The sequence below is a fragment of the Heptranchias perlo genome, chromosome 8 (assembly GCF_035084215.1).
Source record: "Heptranchias perlo isolate sHepPer1 chromosome 8, sHepPer1.hap1, whole genome shotgun sequence".
In the NCBI taxonomy this organism is placed as follows: Eukaryota; Metazoa; Chordata; class Chondrichthyes; order Hexanchiformes; family Hexanchidae; genus Heptranchias; species Heptranchias perlo.
The window spans coordinates 28,350,860-28,363,842 of NC_090332.1; the positions used below are offsets into that span (position 1 = coordinate 28,350,860).

General features: G+C 46.0%; 1 protein-coding gene across 2 annotated transcripts in view; it reads left to right on the forward strand.

The window, feature by feature from the left end:
- The window catches only part of LOC137324506 (TNF receptor-associated factor 5-like), a 49,564-nt gene extending 46,453 nt beyond the window's left edge, over positions 1-3,111 (forward strand). For both annotated transcript variants that reach the window (XM_067988864.1, XM_067988863.1), the window contains one exon: positions 2,467-3,111. In XM_067988864.1, the coding sequence (XP_067844965.1) occupies positions 2,467-3,047 (581 nt within the window). In that variant the 3' untranslated portion in view covers positions 3,048-3,111. The remainder of the gene's footprint in view (positions 1-2,466) is intronic.
- Positions 3,112-12,983: the final 9,872 nt, after the last annotated feature.

Here is a 12,983-nt window from a genome sequence, read left to right on the forward strand (position 1 = left end):
AAAGGCTTTGGGGAGTCAGGAGGTGAGTCACTCGCCGCAGAATACCCAGCCTCTGACCTGCTCTCGTAGCCACGGTATTTATATGGCTGGTCCAGTTAAGTTTCTGGTCAATGGTGACCCCCAGGATGTTGATGGTGGGGGATTCGGCGATGGTAATGCCGTTGAATGTCAAGGGGAGGTGGTTAGACTCTCTCTTGTTGGAGATGGTCATTGCCTGGCACTTATCTGGCGCGAATGTTACTTGCCACTTATGAGCCCAAGCCTGGATGTTGTCCAGGTCTTGCTGCATGCAGGCTCGGACTGCTTCATTATCTGAGGGGTTGCGAATGGAACTGAACACTGTGCAGTCATCAGCGAACATCCCCATTTCTGACCTTATGATGGAGGGAAGGTCATTGATGAAGCAGCTGAAGATGGTTGGGCCTAGGACACTGCCCTGAGGAACTCCTGCAGCAATGCCCTGGGGCTGAGATGATTGGCCTCCAACAATGACTGCCATCTTCCTTTGTGCTAGGTATGACTCCAGCCACTGGAGAGTTTTCCCCCTGATTCCCATTGACTTCAATTTTACTAGGGCTCCTTGGTGCCACACTCGGTCAAATGCTGCCTTGATGTCAAGGGCAGTCACTCTCACCTCACCTCTGGAATTCAGCTCTTTTGTCCATGTTTGGACCAAGGCTGTAATGAGGTCTGGAGCCGAGTGGTCCTGGCGGAACCCAAACTGAGCATCGGTGAGCAGGTTATTGGTGAGTAAGTGCCGCTTGATAGCACTGTCGACGACACCTTCCATCACTTTGCTGATGATTGAGAGTAGACTGATGGGGCGGTAATTGGCCGGATTGGATTTGTCCTGCTTTTTGTGGACAGGACATACCTGGGCAATTTTCCACATTGTCGGGTGGATGCCAGTGTTGTAGCTGTACTGGAACAGCTTGGCTAGCGGCGCAGCTAGTTCTGGAGCACAAGTCTTCAGCACTACAGCTGGGATGTTGTCGGGGCCCATAGCCTTTGCTGTATCCAGTGCACTCAGCCGTTTCTTGATATCACGTGGAGTGAATCGAATTGGCTGAAGACTGGCTTCCGTGATGGTGGGGATATCGGGAGGAGGCTGAGATGGATTATCCACTCGGCACTTCTGGCTGAAGATGGTTATGAAAGGGGTCCTAATACTCTGTGATTCTATGGATATGGAAGGAACGTGAGAATAGGAGCAGGCAATTCATCCCCTGTTGAATTAGGTTGTGACTGATCTGTATCTCAATTCTATTTAACCACATTTGTTCTATATCCTTTGATAACCTTACCCAACAAAAATCTATCGATCTCAGTCTTGCAAATATCAATTGACCCATCATCCGCAGCCTTTTGAGGGAGCGAGATTCAGATTTCCACAGCCCTTTGTGTGAAAAAGTGTTTCCTGATTTCACTCCTGTATGGCTTAGCTCTAGTTTTGAGATTGTGTACCCTTGTTCTGGATTCCTCCGCCAGAGGAAAGTGCTTCTCTATATTTACCCTATCAAATCCCTTAATCATTTAAAATAATTTGATTCTGACCCTACCACTCCGGCCGACTCTCTCGCTCCGCCGGCTCTCCCACTCCGGCCAACTGTCCCCCACTCCGGCCGACTCACCCACTCCGGTTGATTCTCCCATTCCTGCCGACTCTCTCACTCCTGCCGACTCTCCCATTCCTGCCCGCTCTCCCACTCCGGCCGACTCTCTCACTCCTGCCGACTCTCTCATTCTGCCGACTCTCTCACTCCGGCCGACTCTCTCACTCCTGCCGACTCTCTCATTCTGCCGACTCTCTCACTCCGGCCGACTCTCCCACTCCGGCCAACTGTCCCCCACTCCGGCCGACTCACCCACTCCGGTTGATTCTCCCATTCCTGCCGACTCACCCACTCCGGTCGACTCTCCCATTCCTGCCCGCTCTCCCACTCCGGCCGACTCTCTCACTCCTGCCGACTCTCTCACTCCTGCCGACTCTCCCACTCCGGCCGACTCTCTCACTCCTGCCGACTCTCTCACTCCGGCCGACTCTCTCACTCCGGCCGACTCTCTCACTCCTGCCGACTCTCTCACTCCTGCCGACTCTCCCACTCCGGCCGACTCTCTCACTCCTGCCGACTCTCTCACTCCTGCCGACTCTCTCACTCCGGCCGACTCTCTCACTCCTGCCGACTCTCTCATTCTGCCGACTCTCTCACTCCGGCCGACTCGCTACTGCATCAACCACTTAGTATCATCCACCATTTTGTATTGTATCACAGAAACTGAATCGGCCTATCACAGAATCTACAATGTTTTGCTGCACAAATTGGCAATATTGTGCCACAGAATTCTAGGGGTCCCAGTTATTAATAAGTGAAGTGTATATAGTAAAGCAGCTAATAAAATGTTGAAATTTGTGAACTTTTTAAAGACATAAATTTGATTATATTATGTATATTTTTTCTCCATTAGTTACTTTTCAGCCCTGCCTGAAGCAACATGAATCGTTGTTAAATGCTCATAAGGAGCTACTGGAAAAGACTAATGAAAGATTTCGAGTTTTAGAAGCTACTAGCTACAATGGCAAACTGATTTGGAAGATCTGCGATTACAGAAAGAGAAAGCAGGAAGCAGCAGAAGGCCGCACACCTTCTCTTTTTAGCCAGCCCTTTTACACTAGTCGCTGTGGATACAGGTTGTGTGCTAGAGCATACTTAAACGGAGATGGAGCAGGCAAAGGGACACATCTGTCTTTGTTTTTTGTGGTTATGAAAGGTGAGTATGACTCCCTGCTGTTGTGGCCATTCAGGCAGAAGGTCACCCTCACGCTGCTTGACCAGAGCCCAAAGAAGCATCACATTGTAGAGCTCTTTAAGGCAGATGCCGGCAGCACTAGCTTTAAAAGACCAGTTTCGGAAATGAATATTGCGTCTGGATGTCCACGGTTTGTGCCTCACACTGTACTTGAAGGGGGGAAAACTGCAACATTTATAAAAGATGACACATTATTCATCAAAGTCATTGTAGATTTATCTGATCTTGAAGATCTATAAAAGTATTTCCAAAAATTGATAACTATTTATGTGATTCAAAGAATAAATTTGCACATGAACTAAAGGAATAAATAGACATTATTCAATACTGAGAATTATCAGTAGCAAGAGCCATATATTATATGTAATTTTTGTGAGTACAGTATTTCTATTTTTATATTAAACACAATTCACTTATTCATGTAAAAACTTGGTTTTTGAATACTGATCAGTGCATCATTCAGTTAGTGTGATTATTTTTATTATTTAATGTGATCAGACAGTTACTACCTAATACAGGGGTAGAAGTTCAGCATTGTTGTGCTCATTTAAAATGGGCGCAATGATGACAAATTTAGTGGGAAGACCTGCACCCGAACTGTGCCCGTCCCGAGCCCACTGTTAAATTCATCAGGGCCTTTTTTAAGTCGGCCATGGCAGCCGCCTGAAACGATCATAGGCCTCATTTCAATATGGAAATGAGAGTCTTATACCCATTTCAGGACCCATCCACGGAATTTGTCTGCCGGGAGCAGGACAGGCGCCAGGCCTGCTCCGCTCACCATTAGCTCGTCTACAAGCGGCCTAACCAGTAGCCCTTAAAAGGACTGCAGTAGGGTACCAGCAAAAATGTAAGCATTTGTTTCATACTTACCTTGATGTGGAGCCGGCCTGCACTCAAGCCCTACCCCGCCTCCACCCCCCCCCACCCCCCGATGCAAGTTAAGTGGCTCAAATTCCATCCGGACACACGGGCGAGCTGCCTCTGGAGGCTCTCAGGCTGTTAGCCCTGACTATTACAATGAGGTCCAAGGACCAAATTAGGACAGTCTCCTCACTGCACTTCCTTGTCTGCACCCTGCACAAATTGCACTCAGTTTTGGGTGCCAATGAATTTAGGTCCCATACCTTTTATAAATGCAAAGCTAAATCAAGATTTGTGTTCTGTATTCTATGGTCGAGGTTTGTGTGAAAAAACGGAAGCATTTTTGTCCAGATTTAACTTGGAGGTGGTTCATTTAATTCAATCATAATATATAAGGAATAAAAAACCAGCTGCTTTCAGAATCATGTACCCAACCTAAATCAATACAAATATTGCAAGGACCAAATGGTTTGCTCCGAGCAGATAGCTTGAGGACAAAGCCAAGCAACACAGTTCAAATACAAACAATTTTGTGATTCTTTTTTTCAATTACATGTATGACTGGCAGCTCCTTTTGCATTTAGCTGACAGTTATTCAAATCCACAAAGGCCAGGCAATGTTGCAGAGGTATTTAATTAGTTTGGACTGTTCAAATCAGAGTCAGTCTAGGACTTTCAAAGAGCCCAGTCAGACTACTTAGCTCCTGTAGTTAAAAAATTATGGTTCATCATAAAGAATTGTGAATCATTTATTATTTTATCTATTTCAAGAGCTAGTCTAACATCTACTGTAAATGTATGCATATGCATGTTATTTATTCATTTGTTCAACTGTTGTTCAATATATTTGTTTGGTCTTAAAGCCTATAACAAGCTCTGTTGTTAGGGTTACTCTGCTGCTTTCAAAGACAAGGAGAATCCTTTAGAGGCACAGGATACATCTAATACCTAAAGAAACTTAAAGAAAGGTTTTTAGTTCATTACCCTGCATACACTCTCAACATTTAGTGAGTTATCAGAGCTAGTAAAGATACTCTCAAGGCCGTAGGGAGCTAAGGTTCACCTATGAAAGTAGTGTAAAACACAGAAACCAAAATATCTAGAGTTAGAAGGGCAGAAAAGACACTAAAATATAACAGATGGATCTACGTTGCCTACTTGCACTTTAGATGTGACTAACTGAAAATTTAAAAACGTTGTCATTCATTTAAAAAGGACAGGCCAGCAATTCTGTGACAACAATACAAGAATTCAGTCAGTGTAATCAGAATGTAATTCCTAAAGGTGATTACACCAAGCAAATCAATGGTCATAAAGTCGTGCACCGCACACACCTGACTTTCTGGTGGGTGATGCTCCTTGCCGAAGGCACGGAGTCAGAAAATTGCCCCAAATCTTTTTATCATCTGGTGTCTCTATGAATGCTTAAAATATTGCGCATGTGCAAGTGTGAAGTGACATTTTTCGACAGGGCAACAGGTGGTCACACTAAACTTTCTGCTCATTAAGTACGAACGGCCAGAAAATTATGCCTAAAGCAGTGCAGAAAATAAATACAGGCTGCTCTGTATTGTTTTGTGCATGCATGCAAGGACCTCACTAAACCTTCTGAAGGCAGCAGCAACTCCCTGAGTTCTGATGCTGATGCCTGTCCCTTTCCACCCCTTGTCCTGAAGCTGCTTACTCTCCCAGCTTTCCTCATATTGTCTTTCCAATGCTCTGTTGCCTCTCGCCCGGAGTCTTGATGCCCTGTGTGTTCTGGTGCACTGCTGCCTCCCTGCATGCCGCAATGGTCTTACTGTCATCCCAATGCTCACTGTCCATCCCAAGTCTCGTAGCTGTTGTTCTTCCCACCCAAAATAAAATGCACTTTAGCACATGTATTGGTTCAAATGTAAATTAAACTATTGGATTTATTTACAGAAGAAGAGGGGGACCTTGATTAAGAAAGATGTAGATTTATAGGGTCCGATTTTACAGGGGTGCGGGTTCTCGGCGGGTGGTCCATCGCGCCCGGTGAAATTAGTGGGTTTCCCGCGCGATCGTAGCAGGCAACCCACTAATTGGATTCACTTACCTGCTCCTCCGGGTTCCCCACTGCTGATCTGCGCGTCGGGTGGGCTGCGCATGCGCAGTAAGATCTGTCAGCTGGAGGCGCCCTATTTAAAGGGGCAGTCCTCCACTGACAGATGCTGCAACCAATAGCAAAGATGACTGCATGGAGCAGCCCAGGGGGAAGGCTGCTCCCAGTTTAATGATGCCTCACCCCAGGTATCAATACATGGGGTGAGGAGGAGGGGGAGGACAGAGATCTTCCACCCGGCGGGCGGGAGGAAGCGGCCCACCTCCGCCACCAGGAAGGCCTGGCTCGAGGTGGCAGAGGGGGTCACCTGCGCCACCAACATATCGCCCACCTGCACACAGTGCAGGAGGCGGTCCAATGACCTCAGTAGGTCAGCCAAAGTGAGTACACGTAGTCTTTCCCCTACACTCCGTCTGCCACATCACTGCCCCCACCCCACATCTCCTTCGGCACTGCCAACACTACTCTGTCACATCACCCCTCATACCCACTCAAACCCCATCCTCATCTTACCTGCACTTACTCACCTCGCCAGTACTCATCCCGCCATTACCACTCAACCCAATCCTCATACAATCTCATGGCTCTATCCCATACTCACCCTCTCGTGCATCTCTCTCACGGCCAGCCTCACTCAACCTGCCACCACCTGTGCTGCAGCCACAGGGCATGCATCACATATGTGCAGTAGGCAGCGTAAGGCAAACGTGTCGTGAGCATGAAGGGGATGCACAAGGGTGTTTGAGGGTTTGTCATGGTTGTTACTTATATTGAATTTCAGAACAACTCACATCACACATTATATTGGCACCACTACTGCCATGTCTTCGCGAATCCTGTCCGGTTTGTGCAATAATGCCCGCTCCTGGGTATCACTATGAGGACCCACCACTGATGCCACCCATTGTGTCACTGCAGACTGGGTGTAGGTGTATTTGCAGGGCTCTTCTGCGCAGACGACTGAGAGACATCGGCGATGTCCCCGGTTGCACCCTGGAAGGCTGTGGAGGAGAAGTTCGGGAGGGCAGTGGTGACTTTGACAGCGACAGGTAGGAAGATGGTGCACGGGCCAGCCAGGAGCAGCTCGGCATGAAAGAGGCTGCAGATGTCCACGGCTACATGTCGAGTGACTCTGAGCCTCCGTGTGCACTGCTGCTCAGAGAGGTCCAGGAGGCTGAGCCTCGGTCTGTGGAACCTGTGGCGAGGGTAGTGCCCTCTGCGACGCATCTCTCTCTGCAGTAGCCCTCCCTCCTGCTGTACAGGTGGATGTGTCACAGCACTCTGTTGTGGAGCTCCACGTGTCAGAGGTGGACGGCGTGGATGGAGAGGCTGGTGAGGCTGGTGATACTGTTCGCCCCCCGAGGAGGTCATGACTGCAGCTACGGCGGCCCCCATCCGCAAGTTGTACATCTGAGGGGGTCCGCAAGGTAGGTACATGTCTCCGGACCCCGGGATAAGTATGCAGGTTGGTGACTTTGACCGTCAGGAGGAGGGTAGTGGAGGCCAAACTTTGTCCCAAGTGACAGAGTGGCCTCCTGCAATGGGTGAGGGTCTCCCCCCAACCCCCACCTGTCAAATGGACCTTTGCAGCTGCCACAGGCTGACAGCTGCAACATGTCCATTCGAGCTGGGAGTGTTTCCCCCAGTGTGGGAAACAGTCCCATGTTGATCCAAAATCACACACAGTCCCTTAATCAGGTCAGTTAATGACCTGAAATACCAAACTAAATATTGTCAAGTGGCATCCCGCTGGCTTTAATTGCCTGCGGGATTCCCACCAGCGGGGGCTGCGCGCGCGCGCCGGCGCGTCAGCGGGGAACCCGGAAGTGGGCGGGATCGAGGCGGGATCCGGTCGGGCTCCTGCATTTCACGATTTTCGAGGCCCCCCCGCCGAGAACGCACCCGATAGCGGGTGGTAAAATCGGGCCCATAAAATGTGCTCATTCTTTGTGGTAAAATGTTTCCATTTAGCAGATAAATGCAGAAGCAAAAGATGAAGTGGGATACCATCCCTTTTACAGGATAAGAGAAATGCATATCAAATATTTCCAACACTATAGGGAGACATATGCACCTGACAGAAATAATGGTTCCTGGAAAAAGCTTCAATATGAACAAAGATTAATCTGACAAATTAATGGTAATATCAAAATGACAAATAACTTAACTCAGAGGATCATAGCGGTCAGGTAGCAAGCACACAGGACCCAATGTTAAGTCCCCTTCGGGTAAGCGTTCTCCAAGGCGGCCTTCGAGACACATGACAACGCAAAATCGTCGAGCAGAAATTGATAGCCAAGTTCTGCACCCATGAGGACGGCCTCAACCGGGATCTTGGGTTCATGTCACGCTACATGTAACCCCACCAGGGGGGGAAAAATAAGTTATCTGTTTTTAATACAACTGGCCATTCTTTGTCTCTCTCTCTCTCTTTCTTTGTAATCTGACCGCTTGCGTATTCAGTGGTCTTAGGTGTAATGTTCCCCTGTCTGAACACCATCCATGCAGAGGTGTGATAACAGGCAGTTGGAAAGATTATCTGTAATCACCAGGCATTGTTCTGTGACTATATATGCGGTACTTTGATGGAAACCTTCACACACCTGACGAAGGACGAAAGCTCCGAAAGCTTGTGATTTTCAAATAAAACTGTTGGACTATAACCTGGTGTTGTAAGATTCCTTACATTTTTTTTAATGGACTTTAGACCAGGGATTGATGCTGAAAGCTTTTTGGCTGCTGATTTTGGACTGCTGCAGTGGTGGAATTTCCTTCCCCACTTCCAGGTATTTGGCCCTGCCAGGGGTGCATCAGAACCATGCAAATGACCTGAACCTGCAAATCCCGGCGGGTTTCAAGTCTGGTCAGGTGGGCTGCGTCTGACTGGCGTCTAGACAGAGGGGGAGAGGAAAATCGTCCCCTTAACGTGCACTGGAACAGGAAGGATTTAAAATCTCATCCATAGGATGGCACCTCCAAGACTGCAGCACTGCCTCAATACTGCAGTGAATTGTCAGCCTGGATCATCCGCTCAAATCCAAGAATGGTGTACAGGTTGCACAGCCCTAATGCAGCCTCTGGCTGCTTGTGTGACAAGTGAAATTTTACATTGCTTATTTTGTAATGTGGGGGTGGGGGGTTGAATTTCTTTTATGAGTAACTGAGTGCCTGAGTGAGAACACAAAAAACAAGAACAGCAGAAGAAGGCTTAACTTAAAGGAAGGAAAGTGAAGTCACTAAATCTTGTAATTTGTGGGTTGCCACCAGAGGAATTGATCATGAAAGCTGCTGAATTGTCGAAAACCCAACTACTTCACTAATGTCCGTCAGAAAAGGGAACCTGCCAACCCTACTCATTCTGGCCTACAAATGAATCCAGTCCCACACTATGTGGTTGGTTATTAATGTCCCTCTGAAGTGGCAACTACAGCCATGTGGAGGTATGAGTTGGTCACATTGATTGCAGAAACAGTGTCAAGAGGAGTAAAACTAACCTTCTGTAACAGAATGCATGCATAAAAGTACGAGAGGTCTCCCTTATGTGGAGGGTCACAGCTGTGCTGGGAGCAACGACAACAGACATAAGTGGCTGGATGAGAGCAGATATGCAGGAGCAGAGAGCAGGCACAGAAACTTGAACATAAGAACAAGAGGAAAGCCAGGAACTAAGGACACTGAGATCAATGCATGACAAAGGCCTGAAGATATTGAGACCCAGGGCCCAGCTGAGGGATGCAAGGTCTGGAAATGGAACAGACAGCAAATCCAAAGCCTCAAAGAGGGAACAGGCCAATACAGGAAGTACTTATTGTAGGTATTGAAAAATGGGAGCATAAGTTTTTAGGTACATTTTGTGATATTTTTCTGAATTAATTTTTAATGTGTTATTCATGTTATGAATTTAATGTTTACGGGTATATAACGGTGTGGATTGGCTACTGAAGGGACTTTGATTTTTTTTATATAGGAATGTAATTAGTTTCTATTGATGGAGATTTTGTAAAGACATAGTTGTGCATTTATAAGTGTTTTTCAATTAATTGCTTTTTGGTGAATGTGAAATTTGAACCAATTAGCATGCTTTGTGCCCTATGGACATGTACACTTTTCTATACCCTACAGACATATTGTACACTTTTCTATACTCTATGGATGTATTGTACATTTTCCCATACTATGTATCCCCATGTATTGGGAGTGTGCCAGATGCAAAAGTTTCAATCAGATGGGTTTATATTGGTTAAAAATTATATTAAATTATAGGGTGTATTTACAAGAGAAAAAGTAGACAAGCAATTAAGGAAGGGGTAGATTTTTGGTTTGTTCCTGTTCTCTGGGGTAAAATGTTTCCATTTGGCAGATGCATAGACAAAGAATGAAGCAGCAGATCATGCCTGAATTTTTTTCAGGTCAGAATATATATAATTAATGTGTTTATTTATTAATATGTTTGTGTAAATATATTACATATAATAAATGTTTTGGCCTGAGTTTTGTGCATAACGGGGTGGTTGATTTAAAATGAGTTTAAAAGTGATCTGTTCTCCATGCATTCGCACTGGTTGAAAAACAATGCTGTGGAGAATACAAGGTGAAAGCTGCAGGGGTGGTAGAAGTGAGAGCTCGAAGGACAGTATCTGGCCATGTTAAGGCACTCTGACAGAGTAACTCAGCTGCTTAGAAGCAGGAAAAGTAAATGAAAGTGAATGAGAGGACAGGTTGAGAGACCAGGTTGCATAAATGAATGTGTTATTATGGAACCAAATTATGGAGTATTCTATTAATACTTTCCAAGAATATGCAAAGGAAAGGAGCAATATCTCAAGTTCTGTATGTGTCTATCAGTCCTAGTGCTGTACTTATATTGATGAATTTGTTCCATCAGTTGGAGATGCCATCAATACCGAATATCCATTTAGTGACAACTGCAACCTATAAATATATGAATAGATTATGATTTTTATAATGTCGGGAATGTAGACTATTTTTTGACATTTTGGAGGAATTTTTCATGTCCTTGTCGCTATTTTTGCTTATAAACAGGGTGGTGATGGTACCAAAATAGCGGGTGAAACAGAAATGCTGACTGGCACTGCATTCCTATCTGTTCTGATTTTCACCGGGACCTCGATCTAGGCAGCCAGAGATCCTGCCAGAAACAGGTGGGATATTTGCTAAACTGGGTCAGATGATGTAGTTACGACTCCCCAACACTTTTTATTCCTGCCCACATTACTACTGCCAGTTCCTACTCCTACCCACAAACCATCGACGGTACAAGTCAGGAGGCAACCATTCCAGGCTATATATAAAGGGATCCTCAGCTGCTCTCAGGCAAAAGTGTAGAATGTTTTAGGGGATATTTTAATTGCATTGGATAAGTGTTTTTTATTTGCTACTTATACAATTTCAAAGGGCTTGTAGCTACTGTAGAATATCCTGAACTCTTAAGAGGCTTGGGACATCACACTTTTATTCTTTACGGAGTCCATTCTGGCAAGAGGGGGATTCACTCCTCAAGGGAGAGCAAGTAGAAGGAGGTAGCTTCGCAGGAATCCTTAGCCTCCCAACAGAGTTTATAGGCCCAGGGCAACATACCTGTAGTTGTCTGAGAAGCTTTGCATAAGGGGGCTTCATTTCTTGAGGGACGCTGTCTCAGAGTTGTGTCGCCTCCTGCAACAAGACCTGCAAGGAATTCCCACAGCTGACACTTTATAGCCTGCTGCAGTCAAGGTCACTGCAGCCCTCAACTTCTTTGTCTTCGGCTCTTTCCAGGTTGCCACAGGACATATCAGTAACGTCAGACAGTCTGCAGTCCGTGCTTGTATTTAGCAGGTCACTGATGCCTTCTTTAGTGGAGCAAACACTTCACTCTCATTCCTCACCGATAACCGGATGCAGGGACAGAGGCTGCTCTGAGGAATGCACCGATTGCAGGCTTCCCCAAGGGGATCACTGTCTGCACTCATGTCGCCCCGCAGGCACCTTCACATCATAACTGATGGCCTTGGGATCACTATTTAATGGGGGCGGGGGGTGGGGGCGGAGATATCCTGCAGTCACTATGGAAGTGGGGGTCCTATGATCGCTATTTAACTCCCGCCTGAAAACCAAACATGAACAGAAATGAGATTTCGATGTAAATTTCCCTGCTGTTACTCGATACCCAGTTGGGAAGTTTCCTACAGGGAGGAGCCTTGCTCTTCGCCGCTGTCTCCCCCTGTCCGAGCTGGAAGCTGCAGGTCAAAAAAAGATCACAGCCACTGTCTGTGGGCAGCTTCAACACCAAGGTCACATTTGAAGTGAAACGAATGCGATCTGACTCCCATAACTGAACCTGTACATATAGTGACCGGCCACTCGAACCAGTTTAACTACCTTAGCAAGTGGTTACAAAGCCTCACTGTGTCGCAAATCGCTGCAGTCATGTGGAAACTAAAACGTAAGTACAGTATTACTTTATTTAATTGCAATAATTAGGAAAGCAAATTGTTGGAATGTGAGATTGTGTCAACATTTGGAAACACCTGGAAAAGAAACCAGTCAAAAAAAGTTTGATGGTATAATAGTTATCATTGGCTGGAACATAGGAATTGCTGGACGAAAAAAGACCAAGGTCCATCTAGTTCGCCTTCTAGTGGCATGATACAAATGAAACAATAGACCCAGACATCTTCCAATTTTCGTTATAATCCCTGTTGCTGTTTGTTTTTGAATTGTTAAAGCGCTGATTGATTGATTTTGTATTATCGATATTTCTGCACAAGTTATATTTCGTTTGTTGTTTCTAACAGCCCCGCTGGAAATGCCACATAGTCTCAAGTACCAGCACATTTTGGAGGTTTGTATACTGAAAGCAGAATAAACAAAAGCAACATTCTTCACTGGTATTGTAGACAAAAGGGGAGAACAAGGAATGAGTGTACAATTGTGGTAAATAATACCCGTGTATATTGTATGCACAAAATTAGATAAGAAACGTATGTGCATTTGCACTGGCAACAATTGCATGGTTAGTTGATCTAATTTTAAATAGTTCACCTTGTGGCTTAAATCTACAACTTGAGCTTAGTGGGATGTGCTGCCTGCAGTAAAATAGCTTTATGACTTCAGGAGAGGGCCCCATGCTGAGCCGAGGATAGGATCGTTAGTTTGGATCTGAATTCCTCATACTGTTGGACAGTAATTTCTGCCAGCAGTTTCCTGATGCCATCAAGACTCACTGTTT